This window comes from Quercus robur, chromosome 10 (genome assembly GCF_932294415.1).
Source record: "Quercus robur chromosome 10, dhQueRobu3.1, whole genome shotgun sequence".
In the NCBI taxonomy this organism is placed as follows: domain Eukaryota; kingdom Viridiplantae; phylum Streptophyta; class Magnoliopsida; order Fagales; family Fagaceae; genus Quercus; species Quercus robur.
The window spans coordinates 20780727-20797981 of NC_065543.1; the positions used below are offsets into that span (position 1 = coordinate 20780727).

A 17255-nucleotide genomic window follows, 5' to 3' on the forward strand; every position below is an offset into this window, starting at 1 on the left:
TCAGTCGATCTTGACCCTTCGCCTGTTGATCGTGCAGGTCATTACTCGGGTGCTCGTCCTATCAGCCGCCTTTCCAAGCCCTCTGTGAGTTGTGGCAACCAATGCCGCACTATTCAGGGGTCCTTTCCTCATGAATGCGGCCAGAACGTTAGTTGGGCGCATTCAATGTGGAGGTGACAGCTTTTCCTTGAATTGCTCCTACACCATACCTCCGTGTGTGTCCTACTGTACTCGTCATTTCTTCGGGGAGTGCTCTAAGAGGCTACCTTCGAGGGCGTGCCGTTCTTTCCTTCTGGATTCTGGAATGCCGAGGACAGAATCGTCCTCAGCAACATCTCTAGGCCATTTGGACTTTCATTGTACGTCCTCGGACATTTTCCTCTCCTTGACGCGGGCCTTGGGCCCAGTACAAAGTGGGCTGGGGTCACTAAGTTCTTTGGCTCCACACATGTATATACATGGGGTTACAAGTTAGTGTTTATTAAGAAACCTATTATAATATATATATTTTTTTCTTCGGAGAAAGTTATACAGTAGATTTTTTTTTTTTTTTAGGAGTTATACAGTAGAATTGATATAGATAAATCATCTTCTCCAAGAAAAAAAAAGAAAAGATATATATATATATATATATATATATATATATATATATAAATCAAAAGTAATAGAAAGTTATGTGAATTGCGACTAAAATTAAAAATCTATCTAAATATAGAAAACGATTCCATCTGAAAATATAGCACCTGTACTTTATGAGAATCCTAAAATTATATAAAAATAAATTATTTAGTCATTATCACAAAAACATTCTGAATAAAAAAATCAATTTTACATAATTTGAATTTTTTAATTTCATTCTGAGAATATGAATAATGATTTTTGAAGGAATTTTAAGTATTACAAAAAAAATTAGATAAGAAATTTTAGATTTATCAATTTATTTATATATGCTTAATTAATTTATTTTTATGGAAACTTTTAATTAAATAAACAGAGATGAAAAAAAGAAAAAAAGAAAAGAAAATAAAAAGGCGTGGACAAAAAGAAAAAGAAATAGAGAGAGACCAGAAAAGCAAACGATCCCCATCCCATCTGTTCCTTTTTTATTCTTTCTTGTGCTTTCAACTTCCTATACTGTGACTCACTTCACCTTCACCGATCTATTCAAGGGTTTCGTTTCGGATCTCTCTCTCTCTCTTCATTCATCTCGGTACGTATCAAATCTATATATCTCTCTCTATTTATATGTATCAATGAGGATTTTAGGGTTTCAATTTTATGTTTTTGTTAATTTTTAACGTTCAGAATTAAGAAATTTATTTCGTTAATTCTCTGTTTGGTTGTCGAGAAAGCTTATGAATTTGAAAGAAAGATGGAATATTGTGGAACGAAGAAATTTGGTGTCTTTGTATTCTAAATTGTTTCAATCTCGATTGAAAAAAAAGTGAAGGAACTCACTTTAAATAACAAAACCTAATCTTTGTATCGGGAAACATAGAGTTGCAATTCATTATTCATGTTTTTTCCCTTATTTTTCTCTCACTTTCTCGGCAAACAAACGAGTGTGGTGCACAGTTATATTCTAGTGTTGAATTGGATTTTTGGCGTCTTGGAAACCTAAATGGTGAATTGTGATTGTGTAGTTCTCTGTTACACTCTGTAATGAAAAGCTCATGATTTGAAAATTTTGGATTTTTATTTTTATTTTTTCATTGCATGCACTTTCTTGACAACCAAATGGTTAGATTATTGTTGTGTGTTAATCCTTGTACCATTTTGTTAAATCTTCTAGTGTAGTGGCCAGTGGGGTTGAAGGTGAGAGATGTTGAGGTTCCATGTGGGAGGAAAAGTGGTGGAGAAAGTTGATTTGTTAAGGAAGAGCCACTGGGCATGGCGCTTGGACGTGTGGCCTTTCGCTATTATTTATGTTTTGTGGTTAACTACCGTTGTTCCTAGCATAGACTTTGGGGATGCTCTCATTGTTTTAGGTGGACTTGTAGCTCTTCACATCCTGGTCTGGCTTTTCACTGCTTGGTCCGTCGATTTCAAATGCTTTGTCCAATATAGTAAGGTATGTAATATTGCTTACAAATATATCAACATACGTGTATATAATGCATTATAAGGATTTTATTGGGTTTATTTTTGTATGCAGGTTAATGACATTCACCATGCTGATGCATGCAAAATAACTCCAGCCAAATTTTCTGGTTCTAAAGAAGTAGTGCCTCTTCATTTTCGTAAATTAGTAAGTCCAATATATTAAATTTTCTCTTTGTAAATTTTCTTTTTCCCTGATTATAAAGAAATTTTAAGATTTGGGTTTTAGTGCTGAGATGCTGTGCATACTTAAATCAAGCTGATTCGCTTCTTAAGGTCTGCCTGCCTCGTGGCTTAGCAGACACCTTCGGTTCTCACCACAGGTGGAATCCAAGTTTGAACCACGGGCTCTCTATGGGGATGTCCTGAATTACCAATAGCCAAAAAAGAAAAAAGGTTGTTTTGCTTCTTAAGGTCAATTTCTGCTGATAAAGCTTTATAACTAATTGTGGCTTAGTGGGTTCTAAATATTAACATTTTGGACTATTATTGTACTCCAGCTCTTAAAAACCGAATGTTACAAGGGAATGTAACATTGAGCTCAATTCTAGCTTTCATCAAGTGGTGAACCACATTGAGATGAGAATTTTAGCTTTGATATGGCTTTTCGTTGGAAACTTGTGACTTGATGTGGTTAGTTGTGCCACCGTCTTTTATGCTTTAGGTTCTGGAATTTGTGCCTTTTTGGGCCAAGTATGGTGGCACCTGGTGAAAATAATGAAGAAGGGATGAAGTCATTGGGAGCAATTGGATCATTGAACGCACCTAAAATTTAGGAAAACAAAAGCAGATTGAAGTTTGTGAGCAATGATGACACCTAGGATGATAGAGTTTGTGGATTTGTTATTGCAAAAATAATTGCATCTTTCTTTTTCCTTATCATTGTGTATTTATCTTCCCTTGGTTTGTTCTTATAGCTGCAAGGCATCCTTTTTCAAAGAATACTTTTAATATACAATATATGTGCTGACATCAATGCCAGTACTGGACTCAACAAAGCCTTGATTTTATCTACTTAGGGCCACACACAGACGTGTTGTGTTTACTGCCACTGTTGCCTTTTGGTTTATCATATCAATCAGAGAATGAAATAGGAGTTATTATTCAACTCAGGTATCCTATACATAAATATTAAGTTGGGAGTGTATATATTAGATAGATAATAGATTCCATCTTTTTTTTGGGGGGGGGGGGTGGGGTTGGTGGTGGTGGATAATAGGTTCCATCTATTTCGTTGTATTATTGGCTTATGATGTTGGCAATCTTGTTGAAGTGAAGTTGTGAAATTCATTTGCTTGATGACATAATCTTTCTCTTGAACAGCAAGCAGGTTCTTCTCCATCCTCGGTTGATTTGGAAGAGATTTACTTTGATTTCAGAAAGCAATGCTTCATCTTCTCAAAGGAAAAGGAGACCTTTTTCAAGCTTCCTTACCCTACCAAGGAAACAATTGGATACTATCTCAAAAGTACTGGCCATGGCTCCGAAGCTAAGGCATTTGCTGCTACTGAAAAATGGGGACGGAATGTGTGGGTTACCTTTTTTTACCCTTTCCCTTACCTTTTTTTAGCTGTTTGGTTTTGCTTCTTCATACCTTTGAATGGAAGTGTTAGACTGTATAAATAATAAAATCCTTTTCCTGAATAGCTGTGTAGGAAATATATACAGTAGTTCCCATGTTACATGGGTAGGAAATATATACACTAGTTCCCATGTTATAGAAAAAGTAGGACCACCTATCATTATGTCCCAATTATTCAATTAAGTATGGTGGAAACAAGTTCAGCTATATATATATATATATATATATATATATACACACACGCGCGCGCGTGCGCACGTGTGTGTATTAATTTTCACACTGTAGGCTGCAACAGTTTTGGAAGTTATTTGGAAAATCGCATTTCAATTGGAAGGTCACATCTAACCTAATAAAAGATATGGGGATGGACAGAATGTGTCAAATTGAGTTGATTACCACTTACTAGTACACTTAATATGCCTGCATAAGCAAATACTACATATATATGATGGGGGTGATACCAGTTATTTTGGAATTTGGAATTTACTGAATGAGGCTGGAAGGTGTTAAATAATTCTTCATTTATGCTTGAATTTAATTTTCTTTTACTTAGGTTTCCTGCAAGTTGATATTTTTAGAATTCTATTAATTTTATCATTGTTTATGATGCTAGTTGCTTCTTTCTTTGTTCTTCTTCTGGTCACAACCTCTAGGACCCTTTTTTCTTGTATTTTTTTTTCCTTTTTTTTTTACTTTTAAATATGAACTACTAAGATTCACCATCTGATATTTACTTTGAGGGGCTCCAAAGTATGTCAATATTTGGACAAGGCTTTACATTCTTCTCTGTTCACTTGTGTTTTGTGTACTTGTCTGATATTTATTAATGACTTGTTTCCTCAGGTTCATTTTTATGTCTACCCTAATGTTGATTGTGATACTCCCCAAAAAATACTGTTTATTGAGAATAACCTCTCTTTGAATAATTGGATCTAATGTGTTTGAGATTATTTTTGTTTTGTTTGCTGACTTATAGATCTAATTTGTGGACTTATCTTTGACTTTTTATTTTACTTCTCATATTAGGTTGACATTGTTGGTGGAAGTTCGTCTCTCTGAGACTGGTCTTGGCTTAATTAATTTAATTCTCCTTTGCAATGTTTACATTTCTTTGTCATGTAGATTTGATTACCCACAACCTACGTTCCAGAAATTAATGAAAGAGCACATCATGGAACCATTTTTTGTATTTCAGGTTGTCTTTAGTCAGCTCTCTCTCTCTCTCTCTCTCTCTCATTTTCAGTTTTCTTTTGTATGTTTGTATGCAGTTCTTCACTCTTTTGCTACCTTGGTTTTTTTCTCTCCTTGCGTGTAGGTCTTCTGTGTGGGTCTCTGGTGTCTGGATGAATATTGGTATTATAGTTTGTTCACCCTGTTCATGCTGTTTATGTTTGAGTCAACAATGGCAAAAAGTCGGCTAAAGACATTAACTGAGCTAAGACGTGTTAGAGTTGATGGCCAGACCCTAATGGTGTATCGGTGTGGGAAGTACGTTATCGATGTCAATTAAGCTGGTTCTTTAATTTTTATATTAAAATTTTTGTAATTGCTTGTCTAATTATATGTGGATATTTTTTAGGTGGGTTAAACTCTCTGGTACTGATCTACTGCCTGGGGATGTTGTATCTATTGGGCGCAATTCTGGCCCGAATGGAGAAGATAAGGCTGTACCAGCAGACATGCTTATATTAGCTGGAAGTGCTATTGTGAATGAAGCCATTCTTACAGGCGAGTCTACCCCACAATGGAAGGTGATTCTCTCTTTCTGATAACTTAATCTTTATTGTGCTGACAAGTTTTGGTAATCTTATTTCCTGCATGACATTGCATAATTCATTGTGTGGGGTGAAATACTCTTCTTCCTCTTTTTAATAAGTAAATTCTGCATAGTTATTTATTAAAATTTTTTCCTAGTTGTTAATTTTTGAGTTTAGGCAATCTTGTTGGGTGCTATGCTGCTTTGTGTTAGTGTTTGATGGTTAGCATAATTCTAAGACACGAATTACTGTCTTCAGATGCCTCATAAGAATAATTGATTCTATGTTCAAAGACAGGAAGTAGAAGAAAAAACAAAAGCCGATTGTATCTTTAGTGATTTAATCAATTGTTTTCATGTAATTGTAGTAGACTAATATCAAACTTGTCACATGCTGGACTTTCTTATGCTTGGTTATATCTCCCTCTTCTTTTGTGTTTGCGGTTGTTTACAGTAATGCTGCCCTAAACTCTTCATGATTTTCCTTTTAGCTAAATTGATTGCTTTAATATATGTAATTGTTGACTTTATATTTTCCTCTATCTGTTCTGTTTTAATAATTTCTTGTCCAGTATAAAATGTTATTGTGTAGATGATGATGGGTATTGGAGAGCCCCCACCTGCGCTCACATTTCCCCTAAAATAGAAAATAACTTTGTATATGTGAGGACATTTGCATCTTCATCTCTATCAGAGTCTTTTCTGGCCCATAAGCATATGGATGCTGGGGCATTTATATATTTGGTGTTGGTTTTATTATCAGTTTCCTTTTTTTTACAAAAAAAAAAAAAAAAAAAATTAAGATGGTATATTTTTTTTCCAGGTTTCAATCATGGGAAGAGGAATTGAAGAGAAGTTATCAATTAAGAGAGATAAAAGCCATGTTTTATTTGGTGGGACTAAGATTTTGCAGCATACTCCTGATAAGGTAGTTAATGTTAAAAAAAATCTTTTAATATGGTGAGACATGCTCATGCCTTTTAAAGTTATGCTTTTAATTTTCTTTCTGGAGACAGACCTTCCCTCTGAGGACCCCTGATGGTGGTTGTGTAGCAGTTATTCTGAGAACTGGATTTGAAACAAGCCAGGGGAAACTGATGCGAACAATTTTATTTTCTACTGAGAGGGTAATTGATCTGTGATTCTCTGTCAAGCTGTGATTACACTACTTTATAGGCATTTTAATTCCGTGTTTGGGATGACCTTTTTTATTTTGCATATATTTTCAGGTTACTGCTAACAGCTGGGAAAGTGGGCTGTTTATTTTGTTCTTAGTTGTATTTGCACTAATAGCTGCGGGTTATGTACTTAAAAAGGTAAATTAGGGTTCCCTTAGGGGAACAAAATGGATGTTCATTACTGTGTTTGATTTCTATTTGTGATAATGAGAATGTCACTCATGTAGGGGTTAGAGGATCCTACGAGGAGCAAGTACAAGCTTCTACTAAGTTGTTCACTTATTATTACTTCTGTGATTCCTCCTGAGCTGCCAATGGAACTATCAATAGCTGTCAATACATCTCTTATTGCTTTGGCACGGCGTGGAATATTTTGTACAGAGCCTTTCCGAATACCATTTGCTGGAAAGGTGTGTTCTTAGTTTTTATTTGTAAAGTTTCTACCTACATGGGGGATAGTGCTCTTTCCCAATAATAATCTGCATTTGGAAAATCTTTGAAATTAGTGCGATTGGTCACAAGTCTTATCTTCCCTCTTGGGAGTGTTTTAGAATATGCTATGAGCAGTAGCTTTGGCATCCACATTTAATACTCTGCTAGGCCTTATACATTATCTGTTATGTCACCCTTTTTCTCTATTCCTGGTTGTATACTTAAGTACGGGTAAGTGTGGCATGAAGCTGAGAAACCTGTTGCTAATGCATATATTGATTTGTGATTACATTAAATGTTTTTAATTCTTTCTCCCTCTCCAGGTTGATATATGTTGTTTTGACAAAACTGGAACACTTACATCAGATGACATGGTATGCACCTATGGAGCTCAGGATTTGATGCTCATTTATTATTCATATATGCCTTTTTGTTCATATATTTTTGGTTTCCTTTTATGAGATCTTTTGTCTTTGTCTCTTTTCAGGAGTTTTGTGGAGTTGGTGGATTAACTAGTAGCATGGAATTAGAATCTGATATGTCTAATGTGTCTGTGCGCACAGTGGAAATTCTGGCTTCTTGCCATGCCCTCGTTTATGTCGACAACAAGCTGGTATGCAGATGTCATTGTTTGGATAATAAGTATTAAGTAATTTTATATGGTTTTCAGTTTTGTGACAAACCTAATTGTTGTACTTGGATGGTGAATTACATTGGGTTTCTAAAGCTATTTGTTTCGTCTATATATATATAGTGTATTTTGGTAAAGAATTGCACTTTTCACAGCATAAGATTTTAGTCAAGTGCTTGGCATCAGAATTCTTTTATTAACAATCTCAGGATTCTTATGAATTTGATGTAATTATCCAAGTATCATTGGTCTGCAAGGAATGCCAACCGTGACCATTTTTCTGCAATCATATTTGAATACACTATTGAATGTCCGTCAGCTCCCTTATGGAGAACCTATAATAAATTTTCCTTAAAAAGTAGTTTGTGCTTTTATGGTCCTACTTTTTGGCTGGTTGGTTTGCTTGTGGCATTTAGATTGGATGTGCCATGTATGTATGAGAAAGAAAATGAAATAGAGACTGCTGCTTCAGATTTTGTTAGCCTTAAATGGCTCACAACTATTGATTTGTATCTTCTTTTTCATTCACTTCATCCTTCTTTTTTACTCATGTTGGTTGGTTCAAGTTACCTGTTGTTGTTAAACTGTTTGAGACTACTTTCTTAGAAGATGCCCCTTACTAGAAACTAGGAACTTGAGAATAACATCAGTTAGAAAAGAACTCTCAACCTATCTGTTAAGAACTTACATCCAACTTTGGCACAATAGAAAACATACTTCGGCAGAGATTATTTCTTTCTTTCCCTGTTGGCATTGTTCAGTATGTATGTTCTTTGAATCCTTGCTGTGTCCGTGTGTAATTTGGTTGTCTGTGAGAATGGAACCCTTAACCTATATGTTGAAAATTTACATCCACCTTTGGCACAATTGGAAACATACTTTGGCAAAGAGTAGTTTTGTCTTTCCCTGCTGGCATTGTTCAGTATGTATGTTACTTTGAGTCCTTGCTGTGTTAGAAAGTTCCATTTTTTTAATCATATTCTGTTCATATTTTACTTGAAGTTTTGCTTTTATGTTTCATTTCTCACTGATGAACATTATTTTCAATCTTTTATTTGAAAATTATTTGCTTATAATTGCTCCTGTTGCTGTAATATCACAAATTCCTGTAGGCCCACTCTTGTAACAAAATAATAAGAATTGTTGCCTATAGGTAGGTGATCCTCTAGAGAAGGCTGCACTTAAGGGAATTGATTGGAGTTATAAGTCAGATGAAAAGGCCATGCCAAAAAGGTATGCTGTGACATTTCAATATCATTAGTCTTATTGCTCTTTGGGCTTTATTTCTATATATAGTTTTATTTTCATTCTTTAATCCGAGATTGGAATGTGATTTTATGGACACATATTCGTTCTCTTTATCTTTTTCCTTGCTTTAGCTACGCTTTTTGCTTCTGTTATTGGTTCCTTTCTTTACATGTTCTTTTTGTTAAAGAACATGTAGCAAGAGATTTTTATTAAAAGAGCATAAGAGGGTAAAAAAATCACTTAAGAACCAGAGTAAAGACAAATGAAGGTAGCAATCAAAAAGAGCTCAGTTGGTCATTGACTGTATCTTTGTCTATTAATTTTGGTGGAAACAGCCACTAAAGTCTTGAAGCCAATTTCTGCATAAATAGATTTTTTTTTTTTTTAATGATTTTATGACATGCTATAAATTGCAGGGGAAGTGGCAATGCTGTTCAGATTGTTCAGAGACACCACTTTGCATCCCACTTGAAGAGAATGGCAGTTGTTGTTCGCATTCAGGAGGAATTTTTTGCTTTTGTGAAGGTCTGTTTTATTCGTGAACCCTGCAATTGGTATGCATGCATGTAGGGATTAGGAATGCTATTTTACTTGATGCTTGCATAATCAGGTAGCTTATAAGTAAGAAGTTATTGTGTATTTTATGGTAAAATTTTGAAAATTTTATAGGTAGATACGATATTGTATATGGGAATATGCTATGATATATAACGTCAAGATTTTTCTTTAGAAAAAGAAGTTTTTCAAAAATTCCCTAGAATTTTTCTGATTTTTGAAATACCACCTAAAAGGTTATCCTTGAGTTCTCTGGATGCTCTTTTAGGTTTTGGACTTGGGCCAACACCTCCCTAGGCATTATGAACTCAAGCTGAGGAGCCACTCCTCTAACTCCCAGTAAAACTCAATGGCTTGGTACTCTTAGTTTGTTGGAATGTCAAAATGTGACATTTCTGGTTGATTTTACAATGAAAATGTTCCTTACAATGCAAGTACCTGCATAAGCATAATTGGAAATTCTGGAATGCAAGTGGCTTGAATAGATTGATATTTGAACATCCTTTCTCCATGTAGTTTATTGATTAATTTCAATCTGTGTAAAAGCTTAGAAATCAAAATACTGTATCATTGTAGGATCCTCTGTTACCCTTGTTGTTAATTGTTGAGCTGATTATTGTTCAGTATCCTGCTAGTGATAAAAAAATCCAAATAGAAGCGATTGGAGATTCAGTCCTGCTCTTTCTTTCTTTTTGTAGGGATTTTTTTACCCTTCTACCGTTAAAATTCTTTGAATCTCATTGCAGGGTGCCCCTGAAACTATTCAGGATAGGCTCATTGATGTGCCATCATCATATGTTGAGACCTACAAGAAATATACACGTCAAGGGTCTCGTGTTCTGGCTCTTGCTTTCAAGTCTCTTCCAGATATGACAGTAAGACTTTGAGATTTATTTTCTCCCCAGTGGCATAGGATTTTGTTTTCCGCTATGTTGAGGGTTTTTATTTTTTTATTATTTTTTTATAATTTGATTTTATTTTATTTTCAGGAAAAGTGTGTGTTATGTTTTTTTGTCTTCTAAGAATATAAAGTATTGCTTCAGGTTTAGAATGACAAAATCCATTTCATCTTTTCAAGATTTCAACGTCAAAGAGTTGCCTCAAAAGTGGACAAGTTTTGTTGAGAAATATGCCCAGCTCAGTGTTCTCTTTTTAGAAAAAAAGGGGGAGGGGGGGGGGGGGGATTGTAATTTGACACTGTAACTGTTGTTGACTCAATTATAATATACTTGTCTGAAATTTAGTTGTACTTTTGTGTATATAGTTTTATGCAATTCTGGGCAAAGGATAAAATGCATGTGGTTATATTGCCATGTTTGTGAACCCTTTTTCTCTCATTCCTTTACTTCTATATATTTCACTCCTTTGGTTATTTTGGAAAGGATAAAATGTATTTTCTGAAGTTTCTACTTCCTCCTGATATCTGAGAGTTTTGAAATTGGAATTAATATGTAGTAATAATATTAACAAAAAGTCAACCTGAGTCTTGTGTGGTTTTGAAAATTAACTGTTATTACACTTTGATTACTCCCTAACTTTGGAGCTAAATTGAAGTCTAAAGGTGTCGTTTTAGTGGTGAGAATCGCAAAAACTGCCCTTTTTACTCTTCCGATCAAGAACACTATTGGTTTTCCTCTTTCTCAGGCATTAATTCATTAGTTATTCCAATAAATCGTTCAATCTATTTATATATGTTTGTTTGACTTGTTGCTTATTTTGTTCCTGCATGAAGGTTAGTGAAGCTAGAAGCCTGGATAGGGATATAGTGGAGAGTGGCCTTACTTTTGCTGGTTTTGCGGTAAACAATAAACTGTTCTATTTACATGCATTATCTATCACTTTCCTATGGTAGAAAAATATTTGCAGCAAATGCTTAAGAGTTGTTTCATACCCCAAAAAAAAAAAAAAAAAAAAAAAATTACAAATGCTTGATAGTTGTTACTTATCATATTTATTGTTATTAAATGCTCTTAATTTAAATGTCAGGTATTCAATTGTCCTATTAGAGCAGATTCAGCCACAGTCTTGTCCGAACTAAAAGCATCTTCACATGACTTGGTAAGGGACTTTATTTTTATTTTTTATATACCTTACCTATTCTCTTTTTGATTGACAAATAAAACAGGCACCTATACATGATTGAATCTATGACCTCACCCTCAACTCCTTGTTTGTGAGGAGAGAAGTTTAACCCTCTATCAGATCTGTCCAAAAAGGGTGGAACCGTGGAAGTCAGTCATGGTAGCATTGGTTTATCTGTTATAGATTAAAAAAAAGTTGCTAGTGTGATTAAGAGCTGTATTTGGTAATAAGTTTGATTGGTGAAAGTTGCTAGTGTGATTAAGAGCTGTATTTGGTAATAAGTTTGATTAGTGTCTTTTTAGGGATGGATTTGGATTTTGTAGGTGCGCATCCACATTTATCCCTCAATCCCTAAAATTTTAATTTTAGGCTCCGTTTGTTTTGATATAAAATATTTTTCGGAAAAGCAAAAATTTTCAAGTTTTTGGTTGTGTTCTTGATCCTAAAACATTTCCAGTGTTTTTGCTCCTAAAACATTTCCAGTGTTTGGTTGCATTCCTAAAAATGCTATGCAAAACATATTTTCTACTACTTCTCCACATGTTCTCATCTCCCAAACACATAATAATAATAAGTTTAGATTAAAAAAACATGATTGGTGACTGGTGGTGGCGACAGGAGACTGGCGACATCAATGCAGGGTGGTGGTTTGGCTGCTGAGTGGGCGTGGGGGGTTCGAGATTGGGCTGATGAGTTTTTGGTGAGGCATAAAATGTTATGATTGCAAATGAAAGCGTAAAACATTTACTCTCAAAAGTGCCTCAATTTTACTGTCAACCCTAAATTGTGATGAGGGGTTGACCAGCAGTTTCAGTCACCCTAAACATCTGCATATGTGAAAAATATTTTCCATCGAAACAAATGGAGCCATAAGAGACTTATTTTTCCCATGAATATCAATTGATAAAACACGCTTACGACAGGATGATCATTCACATGTTTCTTTTTAAATTTTGGCAATTCATCTAATTGATGCTCAAACTTTTAGGCATGGACTGAAGGCCTCTTGTCTTCAGCCTGAAGGTTTTGGTATGGAGACAGTAACTAGTTCCTTTGTGCTCCTTCCACTATATTTTTCTTTGTTTCCTTTTTAAAAAAATTCTTTATTATGGAAACTATGCAAACCCCTCCCCCCCAATTCTTATTTTTGTGGCCTTTTTTTAATCTTTATTTCAATACTTAGTCCAATCTAAAATCTACACCAATCCTCCTTGCCCCTCATCTGCTTGGGCTACAGCTCAAATTTATATCTAGAAAATAAGTTGTAAATATCTACATGAAGACACTGTTTCCTATTGACAGGTGATGATTACTGGTGACCAAGCTCTGACAGCTTGCCATGTTGCTAGTCAAGTTCATATTGTATCAAAACCAGCATTGATTCTTGGTCCAGCGAGGAACGGTGACGGGTATGAGTGGATATCTACTGATGAGACTCAGATGTTTCAATACAGGTGAAGGTTTTATTCGTTCTTCCCCCTGGTGGCCCCCCTTCTTTCTTATCATGGTTACCTCTATTTTGTTTAATTTGATCCATATTTCATCCTGGCTTTATATCCTATTAAACTTGCATAGGACACTATGTTTGCTTTGAACTCATGTCCTATGGCTTCATGCATCTTATCTCGTATTATGAAGTCATTTAAATAGCTTTACCAGTTTGTTGAGCACTGTTCCAAATTATGATTTACTTTTTGTTTTTTGGATTGATCTAAGAAGTGTAATTGATTTCAGTGAGAAAGAGGTTGAAGCTTTATCAGAGAGTCATGATCTCTGTGTTGGTGGGGACTGCATTGAGATGTTACAACAGACCTCTGCTGTTTTACAAGTCATTCCTTATGTGAAGGTTCTGATTCATACATATGTCGAACTGGTTGTTGATGTTGTAGCCTTTGTAATGCATATCTGGATTGTTGTCTCAGGTTTTTGCAAGAGTTGCTCCTGAGCAAAAAGAACTGATCATGACCACTTTTAAAACAGTGGGAAGGATAACATTGATGTGTGGGGATGGAACTAATGATGTTGGAGCTCTGAAGCAGGTAATATGTTGCTAAAGATAGTTATTTCTTTTTCATTTAATCTTTTCAAGTTTCACGGATATTTATTTTTCCCAAGTCAGAATTCAGAAGTTATCTTTTCTTATAGGATGATATATTACCCTTAACTCCAACCAGATTTCCACCCACAACATTTTTGGTTAAACCACCCTGCCAGAACTGTTAAAACTGATATTTCGATTACACTGCTATTTGCCTATTTATAAGTGACTCCTTTCAGCCAATGATTGTATATACCTGCAAAGTTTACTCAGGTTCTTTTCACTTTGTTTCTGGGTTTACGGAAACAATATTATTTCTGGTGCCATTATTCCTACTTCTGCAGCTATAGGTTTGCACTTTTACCCAATATGGGAAGCTGCTTCTGTTGGCTTTTGTATTAGGACCCTGCCAGAGTAGCTTTAGATTTAGAATTGCAGTTATCTATACTACTATTTAAGAGACTTCCCCTGTTTGGGATGAACTTTTCTCTGTTTCAAAAATACCCTTACACTCTACGTTTAAGCACATGCAAGATTGGAGGACAATCTGGTAAAAATACATCTCTAACTCCTACTAAAACATTGCCTACAAGACAAGACCACTCTCTTGTTGGTTTTCAAATTGCTTTATCCACTTTTCGATTTTGTGTTTTCATCACACCCGTAGGTATTTTTGTTATTGAAAAATGCAGTCCCGAATTATGATGAATGAAAATGATTAACCTTACAAAAAAAATAGAATCTCACGTGTGTGCTCGGAGGCTAGTGTGTGTGTATATATATATATAATGAGATACTATTTGCACAAAGCTAGCTCTCTCTCTCTCTCTCTCTCACATTGGATATGCTGTGATTGGAAATTCAGTTGTGGCAAATTTCAGCATGAAGGATTTACATTGTCAATAGACGATATACTTGGAAATTTTCATATATATATAATGAGATGCTATTTGCACAAAGCTAGCTCTCTCTCTCTATCTCATTGGTTATGCTGTGATTGGAAATTCGGTTGTGGCAAATTTCGGCATGAAGGATTTACATTGTCAATAGACAATAAACTTGGAAATTTTTTTCTAGTTATAATCCTGTATATACCAATTAAAAAAAAAGTATAATCCTGTATCTAGTTTTGCCAAATCAGATGCATCAGAAAAAGGTACAATCATGTTATTTATTTTTGTTTTCAGGCTGATGTAGGAGTTGCCTTATTGAATGCGGTGCCTCCAAGTCAAAGTGGAAACTCATCCTCTGAAAAATCTAAGGATGAAAGTATGAAGTCCATCAAATCAAAAAAATCGAAGCCCACATTGGAGGCAACTGGAAAGGCTACCATTTTAAATGGAGAAGGCTCTTCAAAAGGTAAAGGTACTACAAGATCAGACACTAACCTTTCAGCTGGTAATCGCCATCTGACAGCTGCAGAGATTCAAAGACAAAAGCTGAAGAAGATGATGGATGAGCTAAATGAGGAGGGTGATGGTCATGCAGCTCCTGTTGTCAAGCTTGGTGATGCCTCAATGGCATCACCATTCACTGCAAAGCATGCATCAGTTGCCCCAACCACTGACATAATTCGTCAGGGTCGAAGTACTCTAGTAACTACCCTCCAGATGTTCAAAATACTTGGCCTTAACTGCCTTGCTACAGCATATGTGTTGAGTGTTATGTATTTGGATGGTGTCAAGCTTGGAGATGTCCAGGCTACAATCAGTGGTGTCTTCACAGCTGCCTTCTTCCTGTTTATCTCACATGCCCGTCCCCTTCCCACTCTTTCAGCTGCACGGCCCCACCCAAATGTCTTTTGCTCCTACGTCTTACTTTCTCTCTTGGGACAGTTTGCAATCCACTTATGTTTCTTGATTTCTTCTGTAAATGAGGCTGAGAAACACATGCCTGATGAGTGCATCGAGCCAGACTCCGATTTCCATCCCAACCTGGTGAATACAGTTTCATACATGGTGAGCATGATGATCCAGGTGGCTACTTTTGCTGTAAACTACATGGGCCATCCTTTTAACCAGAGCGTCTCTGAGAACAAACCATTTTTGTATGCCCTCTTGGCTGCTGTTGGTTTTTTCACAGTTATAGCTTCCGATCTATTTAGGGACTTGAATGACTGGTTGAAATTGGTGCCTTTGCCAGTGGGGTTAAGGAATAAGCTACTGATTTGGGCTTTACTCATGTATTTGGCCTGCTACTCCTGGGAGAGACTCTTGAGGTGGGCTTTCCCTGGTAAGGTTCCAGCCTGGAAGAAGCGACAACGGCTTGCTGCATCTAATCTAGAAAAGAAGAAACATGTCTGAGTGAATGAAGACTTGATGCGGAGTGGATGGAACTGCATTGGGCATCATTTGAATGGCTCTGCAGTTGGTGCTGATTGTAGCATCAAAAGAGAGCCATAGGGAAGGGATATAGCCAATTGGTCTTACTTTTGTAACTTCAATTTGATTAAATTATGAGGTTTCTTCCTCTTGTAGTGAGAAATTTTGTCTACCAACATAAAATATTATTTTGCAGAGAAAAATGAATATTAGGCACTAGTCACTACTCAAAAACTGTGATATGAGATACTTTTTGATATAGGAGATTCAAATGAATATTTTCAACTTTCAACGCAAATGTATCTGACTTTCTCCCAGATATGGTAAATTGTATTTCAAAAAAAAAAAAAAAAAAGGAAAAAAAAAGGTTATTCGATACTGAGGTTATTCTGTTTTACTCTTTGTTTCATGCTAAAGGGTTCTGTATTCCTGGTTGTTTTCAGCTATGTAATGAATAACCAATAAGATAGGCATAAAGTTATCAAAAAAAGAAAAGAAAAAAGATAGGCAAAAAGAATGAAGCAGAATGGTTGAACAATGGCATTGTAGTTTTCTCTCTCTCTCAAGGTATAAAGTTATGTAAATGAATAACCAATACGACAGGCATAAAGAATGAGGCAGAACGGTGAACGGATGGGTGCATAATATGCACTGCATATAATGGCCCAACTTTTAAGTTAAGTGCAACGCTAAATGCGAGTTGAAACTCCATCTCCATTGTTTCTATATGTACAGTTGCAAAAAGAGTGGAGAACTTTGCCTTAAAACCTGACCAGAATATAATCCTTATGAGTTCATAGAAAGTAGAAGTATTTTACTTACAAATGAACAATTCTTTTTTTCATAAAGTGCACAAATCAGTGGTTGGTAAATCATTATTGAGACTGATCTGACTTGTACCTTGAAAATCATCTACCTTGTTTATTAAAAAAAAAAAAAAAAAAAAAAAAAAAAAAAAAATGGGGGAAAAACAAGGATCTTTAAAATCGTTTTTGAGAGAATGACATTTTTTGACGGGTGGGTTTTGTTTAAAATCGTTTTAGAAAGAAATTTATGCTACTCAAACCTACTTGTTAGGCCACGAGTTTTATAATTCAACTTTAACAAAGATGTCGAGTTCTAATTCTCTCTCCTCCAACTATCGATTATATATATATAAATAAATAAATGAGTTTAGCTATATAGCTACTCAAAGTTAAGCTGAGATGAGATCATAAACACAATATATTAGGGGACGAAGTAGCGTTAAATCAATGGAACATTACAAGTTTGGAAAGAAACTTATACTACTCAAACCTACTTGCTAGGCCACGAGCTTTATAATTCAACTTT

At 35.3% G+C, this 17255-nt stretch overlaps 1 protein-coding gene across 2 annotated transcripts; it reads left to right on the forward strand.

Annotated features, from left to right (window-relative positions):
- The first annotated feature begins 1045 nt into the window (after nt 1-1045).
- Nucleotides 1046-16221, forward strand: LOC126703134 (probable manganese-transporting ATPase PDR2). Of its 2 annotated transcripts, none has more exons than XM_050402054.1 (22): nt 1046-1210; nt 1793-2071; nt 2156-2248; nt 3424-3629; nt 4805-4877; nt 4998-5170; nt 5262-5433; nt 6262-6366; nt 6455-6565; nt 6668-6754; nt 6844-7026; nt 7372-7422; nt 7536-7661; nt 8833-8912; nt 9344-9452; nt 10229-10357; nt 11215-11280; nt 11469-11540; nt 12867-13018; nt 13299-13410; nt 13487-13603; nt 14790-16221. In XM_050402054.1, exons 2-22 carry the CDS (start codon nt 1823-1825, stop codon nt 15903-15905), a joined length of 3582 nt encoding a protein of 1193 aa, XP_050258011.1. In that variant the 5' UTR covers nt 1046-1210; nt 1793-1822; the 3' UTR covers nt 15906-16221. The 2 variants fall into 2 exon arrangements, with proteins under 2 accessions (XP_050258011.1, XP_050258012.1); XM_050402055.1 differs by having other exon boundaries at nt 1051-1210; nt 1798-2071.
- The last annotated feature ends 1034 nt before the right edge of the window (nt 16222-17255 follow it).